The 15,158-nt window shown below is 42.9% G+C and overlaps 1 protein-coding gene across 1 annotated transcript in view; it reads left to right on the top strand.

Annotated features, from left to right (window-relative positions):
• The first annotated feature begins 1,738 nt into the window (after positions 1–1,738).
• Positions 1,739–15,158, top strand: part of LOC124291934 — a 30,649-nt gene continuing 17,229 nt past the window's right edge. Inside the window, 14 exon segments of the mRNA XM_046729019.1 lie at positions 1,739–1,877; positions 3,043–3,063; positions 3,735–3,880; positions 4,703–4,842; positions 5,786–5,948; positions 7,897–8,079; positions 8,767–8,912; positions 9,314–9,509; positions 10,211–10,395; positions 11,241–11,406; positions 11,793–12,062; positions 12,939–13,130; positions 13,674–13,891; positions 14,721–14,818. Coding sequence (XP_046584975.1) covers positions 1,835–1,877; positions 3,043–3,063; positions 3,735–3,880; positions 4,703–4,842; positions 5,786–5,948; positions 7,897–8,079; positions 8,767–8,912; positions 9,314–9,509; positions 10,211–10,395; positions 11,241–11,406; positions 11,793–12,062; positions 12,939–13,130; positions 13,674–13,891; positions 14,721–14,818 — 2,167 coding nt within the window. The 5' untranslated portion in view covers positions 1,739–1,834.

The following is a 15,158-nucleotide window of genomic DNA, read 5'->3' as shown; positions in this document are numbered from 1 at the left end:
CAGCGCCAAGTTCCTGCAAATTCTGAGGTTGGTTCCTAAGACAACGAAGCCTTCTCCCAAGTGCATCCCAAACGTGCTCTATTGGTTAAGGTCAGGGGACCTCGATGGCCAGTCCGTGACGTTGATTCCAGCGGTTTGAAGGAAATTTCGTGTCAACATCGCGGTATGCGACCGAGCATTATCATGCTGGAACTGTAGACCTGGGCCACGAGCCGCCATGAAAGGAACGAGTTCAGGGTTGAACACCTGGTCGCGGTAAGCAGCAGCTGTGAGGGGTTTCCACGGATGACCGGAAGTCGAGAACGGTGGTTCCCACAGAAAGCACCCCACACCATGCAACTTCCGCCCTCGAATCTGTCGACTTCCTGTACACAACAATTGGCATACCGTTCACGACGTCGTCTCCGGACTCTATGCCTGCCGTCCGCGAATCTGAGGGTAAACCTGGATCCATCGCTAAAGACGACTCGATTCCAGTCTCTCTGGGTCCATCGGTGGTGACGTTTGGCCCACAGCAGACGTTGACGTTGATCAAACGGCGTCAATATTGGCCCACGATATGGACGTCGAGAATGGAGATTGGCAGCCCGCAACCGATTTCGAATAGTCTGTGAGGACAGTCGACCTCTAAACATCTCAGCCCTTGTTCGTGTAGCCGGCAGAAATCTGTCACGTAGGTGACGTAGGACGATTTGACGATCTTCTGCTCGTAACGTCACACGTGGACGACCCTACCTTGGGCGATCAGAAGTGGTGCCAGTTTGTTGTAGACGACCTCGCAAGTCATACACAGTACGACGGCTGCATCCCATTGCTCTTGCAACATGCCAACGGCACGTTTACGTTGCACATTTGACAATCGTGGCCTTTTAAGTACCGTTAGAACTGTGGTTTAAAAGTGATTTTTCAATTCTTGAGGCCAATGCAAACACGTGCCTATGAAGAAAACTTCGATGCGAAGATCACGTGATCGACTGCACGTGCAAAACCTGATTTGGCACTAACGTCATTTGCACGACAAATGGATGGGTTTGAGTGGGTTTGGCTAACGGTTTTTCTAGAGTCGAAAGATAGGAATCCCATTTCGGATACATAGATGTATCATCAGAGAAAAATTATTCATTATTTTTCAAATTACATTTTGTGAAGTTTCTTTTTTGACTCAGTATATATATTGTTTTTATAAGGATTGTATATTATCTGCTGACTGAGATCAAATGTATGTTTCCCAGGTTTCATGGGTAGGCCGTATCTGACGTATCAAAATGTTGTATGTGACTAAGACTGTTCCAGGAATATTGGCAAGAAAATAAGAACTGAAGACCACCTATTGCTGTACCTGTGTCCCGCTCTAGAACTGGAACTAAGACATTTATAGATAAGTCCCTGTTTGAGATCTGGTGAACCTCTGAAAAATACCGTTTCACGAAAACATCGACTTTGTGTTAAGCATATTTCAGTGCAAATTAGACACATGATTCGTAAAATGTTGACTGAAACATATTGAATTAAATTTCTACAAGAACGCACCCTATCGAGTCATTTTAGTAAACCAGATAACCCATAACAGGTTGGTAGAATGACATACAATGTCAAGTTTCAAACTTTGACTGACAGATGGAGAGACGTCGGGAATGGACCCCGACGTACACACGCACTTTGATTGCACGACTTGTAAACTACAAGTGCAAGCGGGGCACAGATTGCTGCACAGGCGCTTTTTGAGGGACGGGTGAAAGGTTGGGGGAAAATTCCGAAGTTGAAGGGAAAACGGAAGGTATATTAAGCCGTGGTGATGGCAGGATTGTAGAACCGGCGAGGGTGGATAGCAGCGATGTTGTCTCTCTTGGTGTTCGCTCTCACTCTAGGGGTGGCAAGTAAGTACAGTTTAACATTTGTATAGATAGTGTTTTAAGCATTTGCCTTAACTATAATGTTACGGGAAGGTTTAAATGATGCTATTGTTCAAATGATGTTTCCTACGTCTTGTGATGTTGAACCAATTTGGTAAGCAGAAGCCTTAACCAGTATAAAATATCAATTCGGTGCATATGGCGGGAATGTTTAAATGATGCTATTTCATAGATGTCGTTTCATACGTTTTGTTATTGTATAAACGGTTTGGTGATCATTTGCTTTAACCATTTATTACAGTATAAAATATCAATTTGACGGGAATATTAAAATTAGGTTTTTGAAAATGTCGTTTAATGAGTTTTGTGATGCATAAGTGATTTTTAGAATATTTTTACCGTAACCATAATTACTCTCTGAAATATCAGTTCATATTACTGGAAGGTTTAATTACTGTTATTTCTTAAATGTAGTTTCATTAATCTTGTAATGTACTGAATTAACACCATATATGCACCTGGGCATAATCGTTTATATTATCGAGGGAATGTTGAATGGAAAAAGACATAGACAGCCTGCATGTGTCAGTAGCTCTGAATGCAGTGTCAAACATTGAAATGTTTGAAGTTCAAGTCAATTAAAACTATTGGAGCGCGAGATGAATGTAGCCATATGGTATTTTAACAATTTCTGATATGAATTTCTGAACAAGTTGTAAACGTAAAAAGTAAAACATTTGTGGTAATATTAAATATTTTATTTTTCATATTTACAACATATTGACATAATGTCTTATTTACAAACGACAAAGTATGTCACGTTAGGCAGATGAGACAATATCTTTTCCTGCACAATCAGGAGCGTCACATATTAGGAATGATATTCCAGGCAGAGTAACTGAAATGTCTGCAAATTGTGCTGCATATATATGTCTATGTGTTTGTATCTGTATCTATGTCTGTGTATGTGTGTTGTTGTGTGATGTGTGGCATATATACGTCATATATATATTGTGTGTGGTGATGTGTGGAACATGTATATGTTGTGTGGTATACATGGGCAAATCAAGCCCAATTGTCACCAGCTTGCTTCCTCAGGTTCAGATTTTCAAGCAAGCTCTTTGAAAAATGACAAAATGACAAACTCTTTTTAATCAATATACAACTACATATGATATTTTTGTTACAGCCCCGACACTGGAGGAATCGCGTAAGTGTTGTTCTGTTACTTTCGTGTTTGAACTGATGTTTTCAGTAATGTGGTTTGTACACTGAACATTTGTGACCTCGTTTCTCAGTTCATGGATAAAGATTTCGTTAATGACATATGTCCAGATCAGAATAAATGTGTTCGACTATTATATAATAGTGTACGATGTTGAGTTTGTAGGATGAAACGTAAGCTACTCTTATTCAATACTAAATGTTTGCTATATATGCAGTAACACTAACCTTATTGATTTCTTGCAATTTAATCGATTCGCTGGTGGTTGGTTTGATTACTAAATTGTTTGAGTCTGAACAACCTACTATTTAACTCTTTGGCAGGAATGTCGTGCTAGGTCAAACACTTACGAAAATCAAGAAAAACAATGTGTATTATGTTTACTTTTGATTATTTAGAAATGAAGCTGAAACAGGCGTGAAATCATGATGCATTTAGATGCTAAAAAAGACAAACCAAAATATATTCCCCCGACCAAATGTCTGTGTTACAATTTAGTGTGGAACTCTGACTTCGTGCACGCCAACATAAGGTAACAAAAGTGGGGACCAGCTCTTGTAGTTGCTCCGAACTCAGAGGCTACTATTGTCACAGAAAACGCAGATGCTGAAAACAACTGTATTCCGAACGCTTTGTTATGTATGTCTCTACTCCAGGCTACACGGGTAAGAGGGAGTATGTGTATCGCTACATGGCACAGACAGTGACTGGCATCCCAGGAGCCAGCAAGGTATACTCAGGGGTCAAAGTCACCGCTAACGTCAGGCTACAGTTCACCACGGCGTCAGTGATCATTGCTCAGGTTGGTCTCACACAAAGGATAGAATAAAGCGGATAAGTTAAGTTAGCTAAGAGTGAGTTAAGACCTATAAAATATTTTACGTCTAAGGCCTAGTACATTTCCGTCACCGGTGTGTTCCGAGTATCTGAGCGTAGTAAGAGCGGAGTCATTATTCTGCAATAGGAACTTAGGTAGACACTATCTATCAAAACTATCATATACTCCGGGTATTATGCCAAAGAGAACAGTCTTTACCCGGGTAAACTCTGAGCTGACAGCTCGGCTCCAAATGAAATCGTCCAATGAAACTAATGGACGAATTGCATTGTAACGTAATAATGGCACTTTAAAGGGTGACCACTCTCTAGGACCTGCTTGCTGCAAATATTGCCGTCGCGTGCAGTAAGCAACTCTCCAATTGGTCGGACGAAAGATCGTTCGCTCAAATCTTTGCGTAGCTGCAATGAGCACTGAGTTTTCGATTTAATGAGGTTCACTGGATCGAGCCTAGTTAACCGCTGTATCAGGCTATTAAGGTCTTCTAAACAATATGTACAGTGGGATAGCCTGGTAAATATAGGGTTCACTTGTCAGGTGGAAGGCCCGGGGTCAACTCCCTACATGGGTACAATGTCATAATGAAAACCATTCCTAGTGTCTCCTGCAATGATACTGCTGCTAAGAGCAGCATAAAACCATACTCACTCGCTGACAAACTCACTCATCTTGAACCAGACTCGCTCTGAAGTCGAGGTTTCCGACAGTAATGGTTTCAGTATATCATAACTTCTTTTATCAATACATCGACAGAATATCTACTCAAGATATATATTTTTGTACTAGTTGGAAGATTTGGAGATATTCACCATGAACGACGCCATCCGTGATGTTAACCCTACTCGAGAACAAGTAAACCCTGAGAAGATGAGCAGGTTTTTCTGTCCTGCCGTCTACAAGACCCTCATGGAGCCCTTTACATTCAGGTAGATGAAACGTGGGGTTATAGGGTGTTTTATAGGGTGTGTAGGCGAAACACGGGAATATATGGGGTGTTATAGGCTGTGTAGGCGAAACACGGGAATATATGGGGTGTTATAGGCTGTGTAGGCGAAACACGGGAATATATGGGGTGTTATAGGGTGTGTAGGCGAAACAAGGGGATATATTGGGTGTTATAGGCTGTGTATGCGAAACACGGGAATATATGGGGTGTTATAGGCTGTGTTTGCGAAACACGGGAATATATGGGGTGTTATAGGGTGTGTAGGCGAAACAAGGGGATATATTGGGTGTTATAGGCTGTGTAGGCGAAATACGGGAATATATGGGGTGTTATAGGCTGTGTAGGTGAAACACGGGAATATATGGGGTGTTATAGGCTGTGGAGGTGCAACACGGCGATAAAAGGTGTGTTATAGGGTTTGTAGGCGAAACATAGATACAGGGGTGTTTAAAGATGTGTTGACGAAACATTAGTGTTTGTGTGTGTTAGTGTGTTATTTAACTTCGCATGCAAGTGTATTACACCTCTATGACCTGTGAAAAATCGATCCTTAACAGTCGCGTAGCAGGCCATTTTTTCGAGTGAGCCAGATAGGTTTCAAAGCTTTATATTCAGATAGTACTGAGGGCTTATCCAACTTTCTAAGCAATAAGCATGTGAAAGCCCGGGCTTTTTGTTATAATGGTAGCTACGCCCCTGCTGGACCAGTCAATCTAGTGGTCGGTATTGTGGGCAACGACCCACACCAAAGGGTACGAAAACCAGAGGGCCAGACTACTTCGTTCATTTGTGATGCCTCTTACGACCGGTGCAGTTTGATTTGGACCCCTTCTAAAACGGAATCCAATTTAACCTGAATGAAATGTAACCGCACATACCCACTCCACCGCCGTAACATTATCTCCCTTTGCTCTGTCCTGCAGCTATATAATGGGTCATGTCACTGGTATAAAAACACCCGAGAACGAGGCTTACTGGTCAGTGAACATCAAACGAGGTATTCTCAGCCTTATGGAGATCAACCTGGACAAGAGATGGACACCGGTCATGGAGAGCGCGGAGGCCCCTGTCTACGCTGCATACGAGGTGACATGTTTCAGACAAATGTCGAACTTAATATATCACATGGAAACAAGTTTAGCATCATTTAAAATTACGCTTCGTATATACATGTAAGATCACAACTTATCCAAAACAACTTGTCAAGATATTTGTTCTGTAATATATAATGACAACAGTTATTGGATAATCCTATCCGTTGCTATCCTTGTTTCTTCCTTGAGACCAAGTACCTGAAGCCACCTGGGGATACATAGAGAATACTACACGAGGTCTCATTACATACGAATTATACGGAACGAGTGTTCTTCCTATGGTATCTGCACGTCTTACATGCATTAAATTGACAAAATAGCGTATTTTTGTTAATATTTTGGTTTCAAACCGAAACCGGTTTCATAAAGAGGTTGCGGAAGAGTTTTGTACTGTAGTACAATATTTGCATGACGTCACTGTAATGACGTAGTTATAGGGTGTGTAGGCGAAACACGATTCATGTCAGTTGCCATCGCCGTTTCTTGGTTTGCAGTTGCTATATTCGGTGGAAACATTGCGTTTACGTTTTTCAACAGATATTATGTCTCAGTTCAACTGACAATTAAATAGCGACACGGCAACGTTCGCGATTTTTACATTCCCACAATGCATTTAAGTTGTAGAAGGAATGAATTCACGTGTTTGTTATCAATGAAAAAATAGTTACGTCAGAATGTGACCTAATTGAGAGTTCATCGGTTATCCAATCAAATCGTTAGAATCTCAGGTCAAGTCGTTACGACACAGGTCAACGCGATACGGCACTCGTGTGACGTACGAGATTAGTATGCAACTACCCATACGTTGACCACGCACATGTCATGCAGGTATTGCTTATATCTTAGATATTTATATCAATATTCATGTTTTCAAAATATATTTTGAAGTGAGGGGTTTCCAGGTGTTAATATCACATTGAATTTAATATCACATTGAATTTAATATCGACCACGTTTTGAAGATGAGTAGGTTTAACATATTTCAGAAATTTTCATTTAGTGGAATCAATTCTTTCTACAAGGTTGCAGAAAAATATGGCTTACGTGTGATTTTGTCCATGTGCTTCACACAGCATTCAATATAAAATACTTCACATTGTGGATGACGTTCTGGCCATGGCAACTAACACTGTTTGTTGGAGCCTGGAATACAAACATCAGTCGTTGGTATTGTGGGTCGCTGAAAGGACGATCACATACTAGAACTAGCAAATCAACCCTTAGCGCACTGTCACAAAGGGAGCTTAGTAGATTTACATTTTTGTAGATAACGTAAAGTGAATGAATATCGAAGGTGATAGGTAAAGCCTGAGCGACACATCCCAATGATAGTACTCAGGGTTCCTGGAGCCATTGGGTGGTGGATTTGCGCGATCTCCTTCATTAATTTAAACGTATCTATTCCCGAACACAATAAAGGCTTTCGCATGTAAAATGTTATTTTTAGTTACCAAGGTAATTAAAAATACAAATATGCTGAATGGTACTGATGAGGTTGCCAGTTTGCAACTTCTATATTCGAAATAAGTTGATGTCTGATGAGGTTGCCATGTTTATGAATGACTTTGGTATCCTTCTAAAGAAGCAGGTGCGGGCATTACGATTTGTAATAGAAACGCTTGATATCCCCTGTCTGATGATTTTCAATGTTTATGAATACCTTATTTGTTTCGAATAGAAACGCTGTAGCGTATCAGCGTTTCCAAAGCACCAACCATATATTTTGTATAAGAGGTATCCCGTGTGAATGAAGTGGCATCACCTTAGGTTTTCTAATTGTTAGCGGATGTTTCCAAGAAACCATATATTTTGTATAAGAGGTATCCCGTGTGAATGAAGTGAAACTAATTGTTAGCGGATTAAGAAATGTTGATCACCTTTGTCTGTCATGGCCTGCCACAACTCCTTAACTGAAACACATTGTCGTTACTATGTGGCAGATGAGCGCGTCAGGCGTGTGCCGCACGGAGTACACTGTAGAGGATCCGGAGTTCAACTTCGAGGTGCCTGAGGGAACCATGGTCGTCACCAAGACGAAGGACTTCGAGAACTGCTCCATGAGACCTGCCTGGTACAAGAGCATGTTCTCCGTACACAAGTGTGCGGAGTGTATGGCAGAGACGGTGAGACGTTAGGGGCTGCTGGGTCCATATCCGTCTGATTCATGGGATCGAGGGCTGCTGGGTCCATATCCGTCTGATTCATGGGATCGACGGCTGCTGGGTCCATATCCGTCTGATTCATGGGATCGAGGGCTGCTGGGTCCATATGCGTCTGATTTAGGGGGCGAGGGCTGCTGGGTCCATATGCGTCTGATTTAGGGGGGCGAGGGCTGTTGGGTCCATATCCGTCTGATTCATGGGATCGAGGGCTGCTGGGTCCATATGCGTCTGATGTAGGGGTGCGAGGGCTGCTGGGCCCATATCCGTCTGATTCATGGGGTCGAGGGCCGCTGGATCCATATGCGTCTGATTCATGGGGTCGAGGGCTGCTGAGTCAGCTTTAGGGGCGCGGGGTGCTGCTGGGTCCAATATGCGTCTGATTTAGGGGTCGAGGGCTGCTGGGTCAATGAACTATGCTTGTTTGATTCATGGGGTCGAGGGCTGCTGAGTCAGTATGCCTTCTGGGTGTCGGGTATGCATTTGTAGAAGAAGATAACCGTGCAAACTAGATTGTGCCATGAGACGTGTGTTTTGGACTGTGGTTATAAGTCAGTGTCCGAGGGTCGGACTGAACAATGACTATATACAGTATGGCGTAGTATGAACACGACACATATTTCATGATCTGAATTTGACCCTCTCCTTCAGACTCTGGCCCTGACGGAGGGAGCGCAGGTCCGCTACACCCTGAAGGGCAACAGGAAGAACTTCGTCATCTTGAGCGCCGTGGGGGAGAGCTACGTCAGCTTCTATCCGTACTCCGCCGAACGTGGCCACTTCTCAACCATCATTAAGTACGTTCAAACATAGACTACCTCTTATTATTTGATATGTGGAGGTTGGGAGATTGTATTCTGGCGAGTACATTTCAAACATCATCACGTAGGTTCACAAGGGATTATTGTTGTATTCCTGGAACTGACTGTCGGAACACTTGACATCGGTGAACCTTTGACGATCCCCTGTGACATCTAGAAGAACCTAATCATTTTCATATCAGAGCACAGAACAGTAACTAAATTAGGAAGAAATTACGGCTAATTTACAGTTATAATGTGAAAGCATATTTTTGTGACTTTCCTGATAATATACCAAGTCTCAATCTCACCCTATCTATAATACATAACATGTTACGCGTGTATCTGTAGTGGTTCTAAATCTAAATGGAAGCTCATTTCTGAATTTTCGTTCTCAGCCAGACAATGTATTTGACCGAGGCGACGGATCTGACTGACAGCATCGAAATAACTCGTATCGCCGGAATGACCATGGTGCCCCGATCTGTCATCACGTTTGTGCCGGAACATATCCTTGACAACCAGTACCCATTTGCTGCGACTACCCAGAAGATCCCCAACACAGATGAGATGATGTTTTCCAGGAAGAAATACGTAAGTTGGTAGCACCTCCAGTGGTGTTCTGAATCCGTATCCTGGCTAGACATGTACGTCAGACACCATGATTCCAATAAAATATACTAGTACTCAAACCTCGTCCGTAAAATTGTCGTTGACTTAAATAAACAGAGAAAATCACCGTACCGTGAATATCAAATCACAATTTGTATATTGTACACACGTATTGCTTTCAGTCAAGATCAAGATGTTTTCAATTTGTACACACGTATTGCTTTCAGCCAAGATCAAGATGTTTTCAAGATGCCCGTGAACCAATATCAATAAAGTAGTTATGGTGTAAATTATACATCATTGTTAAACATGTAGTATAAATTAATTGTTAATGACAACAATGGACACTGAAAGAACAATGACCTAGTTACGTCCCTTGTCACTCCAGGAAACTATGATCATGGGTTCGAATCCCGCTTCGCCCAGATTAGGGTTCAAGGTTTGTCGTTACCATAGCAGTACTCGTGGGTTACACCACAGACCTGCATCGCTTTGTGATTTTCTCGTGATTTAAACCAGGAAACTTGCCCAAAGCAGGCTTAAACCCAAATCACTCACTGGCTTTATCTTGAGTAGCGCCATGGGTGATGCGTTTGGTTTTCACAACCTGAGGAAGAGAACTGGAATTTGTCAGTGATCCATTAACCGTATGTAGTCCTTGGCAATCATGTATGCCATTGTAGATTGTCAACTCCCTGAAGACTGCCGCGCAGAGCATGACGGGACCAACAGTTTTGGGTGAGGGGACTCTCTTCCCCGTCATCGCCGTGACCATGATGAGGCGAGCCAACGTGACGATACTCACTGACATCTGGGAGACCTACGCCATGCCCAAGACTGCGGAAACGGATGATGAGAAGGCCATGAGGTGAGGCATCAGTTTAAGTGGCCTACACTCATCGGGTAACCATACTTTTCCCAATCTCGAAACAAAGCAAGCACATACTTACGATAAGAGGTGAGGTGAGGTGAAATTGGGTTTAACGTCGTGCTTGAGAATATTTGGCTCATATGACGACGTGCATGCGTGTGTATGTGTATGTGCGGCTGCTTGTACTAGCCCAGACTTAAGCTGGTTTTATAGTGCTAGCCCACTGAGATACCATGCCGCAGTGAAGCGTGAATACCCCACTCAGACACATTATACTGACTCCGAGCCGACCAGTCCTTGTTGTACCCATTATTGCCGAGCGCCAGGCAGGGACCAACAAGTACCATATTTTAACGTCTTTTGGTATGACGCGGCCGGGCATCGAACACGCGACCTTCCGCTCTCCGGGCGGACGCTCTAACCACTACACCACGGAGGCGGTCCAATTACGATAAGAAATGTATTCATAGGATGACAATCATGCATCGATACATGCATACATTTTCGACAATGCAGTAACATCACTGCTTGATAAGGATGTCAGGATATACACCAAAACGTAGCTTCTATTGCAATAAAGAAATTGTCTATCCACAAAAAAGTGTTCGTCTTCATCATACCAGCTTCCAAATGCCATTTGGGCGGTGGGGTAGTCCAATGGTTAAAGACCGGGTTCGATTCCCCACATGAGTACAATGTGTGAAGCCCATTTCTGGTGTCCACCGCTGTGACATTGCTGAAATATTGCGTAAAACCATACTCTCACTTACTAAATTTAACTTAAAGAAGTAACGTACTAACCGACAACTAAAGTTTACCAATGCAATTGTCCCATGTATCAGGAAGGTTGTGTGGACTTGCATGGCTGCTACTGGCAACTACCTGTCCGCCAACCTGATCATTGAGACATGCATGGCCAAGAAGATCCCCGCCACTGACTGCGCCGGCCTCATCAACGTCATCGCCATGGCAAACGAACCCAACAGCAGCCTAATTGACAGACTGGTGGTGAGCCATCTTCTTTACTCTACCTCTCTGTTTATAATCCCGTTGAAAAATAAACACGCGATTTCTTCAGGTACATAAGCATTAAATACATAGAAACTAGGTCCCTTAAGACTCAAATATAGTGTAATGACTATATTCATTATTTACTATGCCCATATTTGTTCTCCCCCGATTTGATATTGTGAGAACATTGCTAAAGCGGGTGTAAAACGCTATAACTGACCACAAAAATAGTTAAATAATAGCCTTTGGTGTCGGGAGTACTTGACCAAAGGCCATTTCGTTTGTCTGACCGCTGTCAATAACAGTGCAAAAAGCGTAAACTAGTTGAGTAAAATATCAATATAACTCTGTTTGTTAATGACGTTTTTGTCGTTATTGTCCAGACTGTTGCTACTGATCTGGGAGAAAGCGAGGAACCACAGTTCGTGCGTTCGGTCTGGCTTAGCATTGGTGTCATCGCCAACAAGCTGGTAGCTACAGAGAGGCACGAGCTCAAGACCCTGTCTGAAACCATCCCGACCTTCACCGAGATACTGGTTCACGAGAAGGACTCCATCGCCAGGGAAGAACTCGCGGCATTGAAGGAACATTTGCTCACCAGGCAGCAAGATGTGACGAAGCTCTACAGTGAGACCCGATCAAGGATTGTTGGGGTAGGCCAAGGATCATTCTTCAGGGTGTATTGCTATACTGAAACTAAGTCTTCACGCATTTCTCAGAGTAATATATTTCCATGATTCGTTACACCAGCTGACTATCTGGTCATCTTTTGAATAATGTCATTCTAACGTAAATTTTAAAATCTCATAAATGAACCAGTTATTAAAATTTTGGTAAAATCAAAACTTTACAATTACCTATAAATACACAGTGGCATTTAGAAAGTGGTCAAATGTAACATATGTTTTGGATTACACTTTCTCAGTACAGTACAGATTGTAGTACTTTTGTTGGATTGAGTCCCATCCGGGATTCGAACCCACACCCTCAGTCAGTCACCTATTCGCCAGCACACAAAGTCAGACGCCTAACCAACTCAGCCATCGCAACTTCCACAAAAATGGAAGTCGGACAACTAGTAGTCTAGACCCGCGGTGTCAGTATCAGTATCAGTATCAAACTACAACCAGTTTTATCCATTGTCCTGTACACGGCATAGTTCGCTACTACTGTTTCATTTGCTAGTGTGGGGATTTCGCCAGATCTATCCTGTTTATTGATTTATGTTCTCCAAGTGTTTATCACCAGTTTCACCCCCTTAAAAGGGGACGCAGGTCCAACAGACGTGGCAGCATCATTGGAGTAGGTTCGAATCCCAGGTTCCGATGATTATGTGATTCCAGGTGTGTCAGCACCAGACCCGTTCTGTCAGTTTTTCCAAAGAAATTTGCCTCTCATATCTGATTTACTTCGGGTTTTTCTCTCACATTAAGTCGACGCACCCTGATGTAACCGAAGAACTGTTCAAAGCGCCTTTAACCACAATTCACTCACTTAAACTGACGTTTCTACACTGCTTCTGTTTGCAGCTCATAAGAACCCAGCTGAGCAAAGCCGGAGTGGAACCGAAGATCATGGCACTGAAGACAGCAGGTAACGCCGGTCTGCCTGAACTCATCCCCATCTGCACCACCGTCATCGCCGACGCCGACCTGCCAGAGATTGTCAGATTCATGGCTGTGTTCGCCCTGCACAGGATGGCGGAGTTTGCTCCCACCATGGTGAGTTGGTTGCATCGGTACTGCACGGCACCTACTGGATCCAGTATTCCAGTTTATGTTATATCAATTCGTCATCAAGTTATGCATCACTATCGCACATAATTCGAGGGAAATATAAATCATAAGAGGATACATTTTCATTAAAAGTATTTGATATTTTCCATTGATGTCGTCAATATTGACCATGCTTTTCGTAAGATATAAACACTATACTAAATTTACTACTACCACCACCACCACGACTACTGCTACTACTAGCATTTATAATGCACCGATTTCAATTCACCTTTCTGCTTGTATTTTGCAATGGTGACTCAAAACAGTATAGAAGGAAATATAAGGTAACGACTACGAGGCAGAGTTGTGTCCCTTTACTGCTAAATTGCTCCCAGCTAAGATCCGTTAATCGTTAGAACCATACCCAATCTGGTAAGTCCTATTCAACGTATCCGATCACCACCATGAATTTGGAATATAGCTGAGAGTGAATATCAGCACATTACCTTGTCAATCAGTATGCAGGTGATACTGTCTGTCCATCAGGTCATCGAGCCTCTCATCCCTGTGTTCATGACGACTACAGACTCCGCGGCCATCAGGATCGCTATCTTCACTGTCATTATGAAGGCCAAACCAGCAAGGCCCATCATCGAAATGTTTGCGCGCCACATCGCACGTGAGCCCGACCTCCAGGTCGCGTCCTACCTGTACACCTTCCTCGAGACCATGGCCAATACCACCCATCCCTGCTTCCAGACACTGTGAGTCCCCTGTAGTCGCACTGCTACCTTTATTGTTTATTCCAGCGGTATTCCTTCTATATAACAGTGGCCCGTACATAATAGAGACTGGATCGGACAATCCAGTGATCAGTGTGTTTTTGCAGATTACAATAGATGCTATGGCTGTGTACACACACAAAACATGTAGACAAACCACAACAAACAATGTAGACCACATTAGCCTTATACTGCTCCTGAGTATTGTAGCAAAACGTATGTTGCATCAGACACAATTTGAAACTGATGAACATTATACACCTCATTACGATCACAGGGGCATGGCTGGGAGAAGCCATTAACACAGTACACTTTACATGATGCAGACTGGTGAAAGGATACAAGGAGTGTTAATAGACACAGGCCAAATAATAAATAGAAAATCAGTTCGCTTCTCACCAATGCCTTCGTGATTGTTATCCATCAGCAATAGCCGTGAAGCAAAAAATATATATTCGTTATAGTGCACTGCACTCCAAGTTTATCAGGGAGAAGCGTGGAGTTTTAATGCAGTTTTATCTAACGCCTAGTGATCTAGTGGATAGAAATTGTGGTGAATGTCGATGGTTCGATCTTCAGACACCCAGAAATGGTACATATTTTTTCCCTACCTTGTGTTCAGCATCTAGGGGGATGAAATCCACACATATGCATGCACGTCATTACGTAAAAAGAATAATTATATACAGACCTTAATGCCTATGTTACTTTACATCATAAATGACGCAGTCTCCTTCTCGTTTAACGTACACGTGAGTTCGACAAAAGCAGCGTACAGTCAGGCCGCGGTATATGTATGCTATCTTTCCAGCGCCCTCGAGTCCGCCCGAGCAATTCACATGGCACCGAAAGTTGCCCCTGGTCTGCAGTACTCCGCCTTCCGAACCCTGGAGATGTACAGTGCAAGTCGTAAGTTGTATATATACTACACTCTCTAGTTGTCTCCCCTGGATGTTATTTTTAAAAAACCCCACGTTAACTGTACCCAGATCAAGTATCGGACGCCTCATATAAATGGAATACTGTTCAAAGTGGCATTAAACCCACCTCACTCACTCGCTCATAGGACAAATGACCCATTCCGGAATCCTCTTGTTTACTAAAATGGCTACCTGATTCATCGCACAAGCTCATTCGTAACTACTCGTCCCTTTCCGTAACCTGAAAGAAGTCTCGTACCGCTCTCGTAGCCATTTTACTTGAAAAGCGCAGAGAGAGAAAGAAATAGTCTAGTCGCCGAACTATTGTC

Source organism: Haliotis rubra, unplaced genomic scaffold (assembly GCF_003918875.1).
Source record: "Haliotis rubra isolate DU_JTF1 unplaced genomic scaffold, ASM391887v1 Scf502, whole genome shotgun sequence".
Classification (NCBI taxonomy): Eukaryota; Metazoa; Mollusca; class Gastropoda; order Lepetellida; family Haliotidae; genus Haliotis; species Haliotis rubra.
Note: the sequence above shows the minus strand (reverse complement) of the source record. Positions and strands in the feature narration are given on the sequence as shown.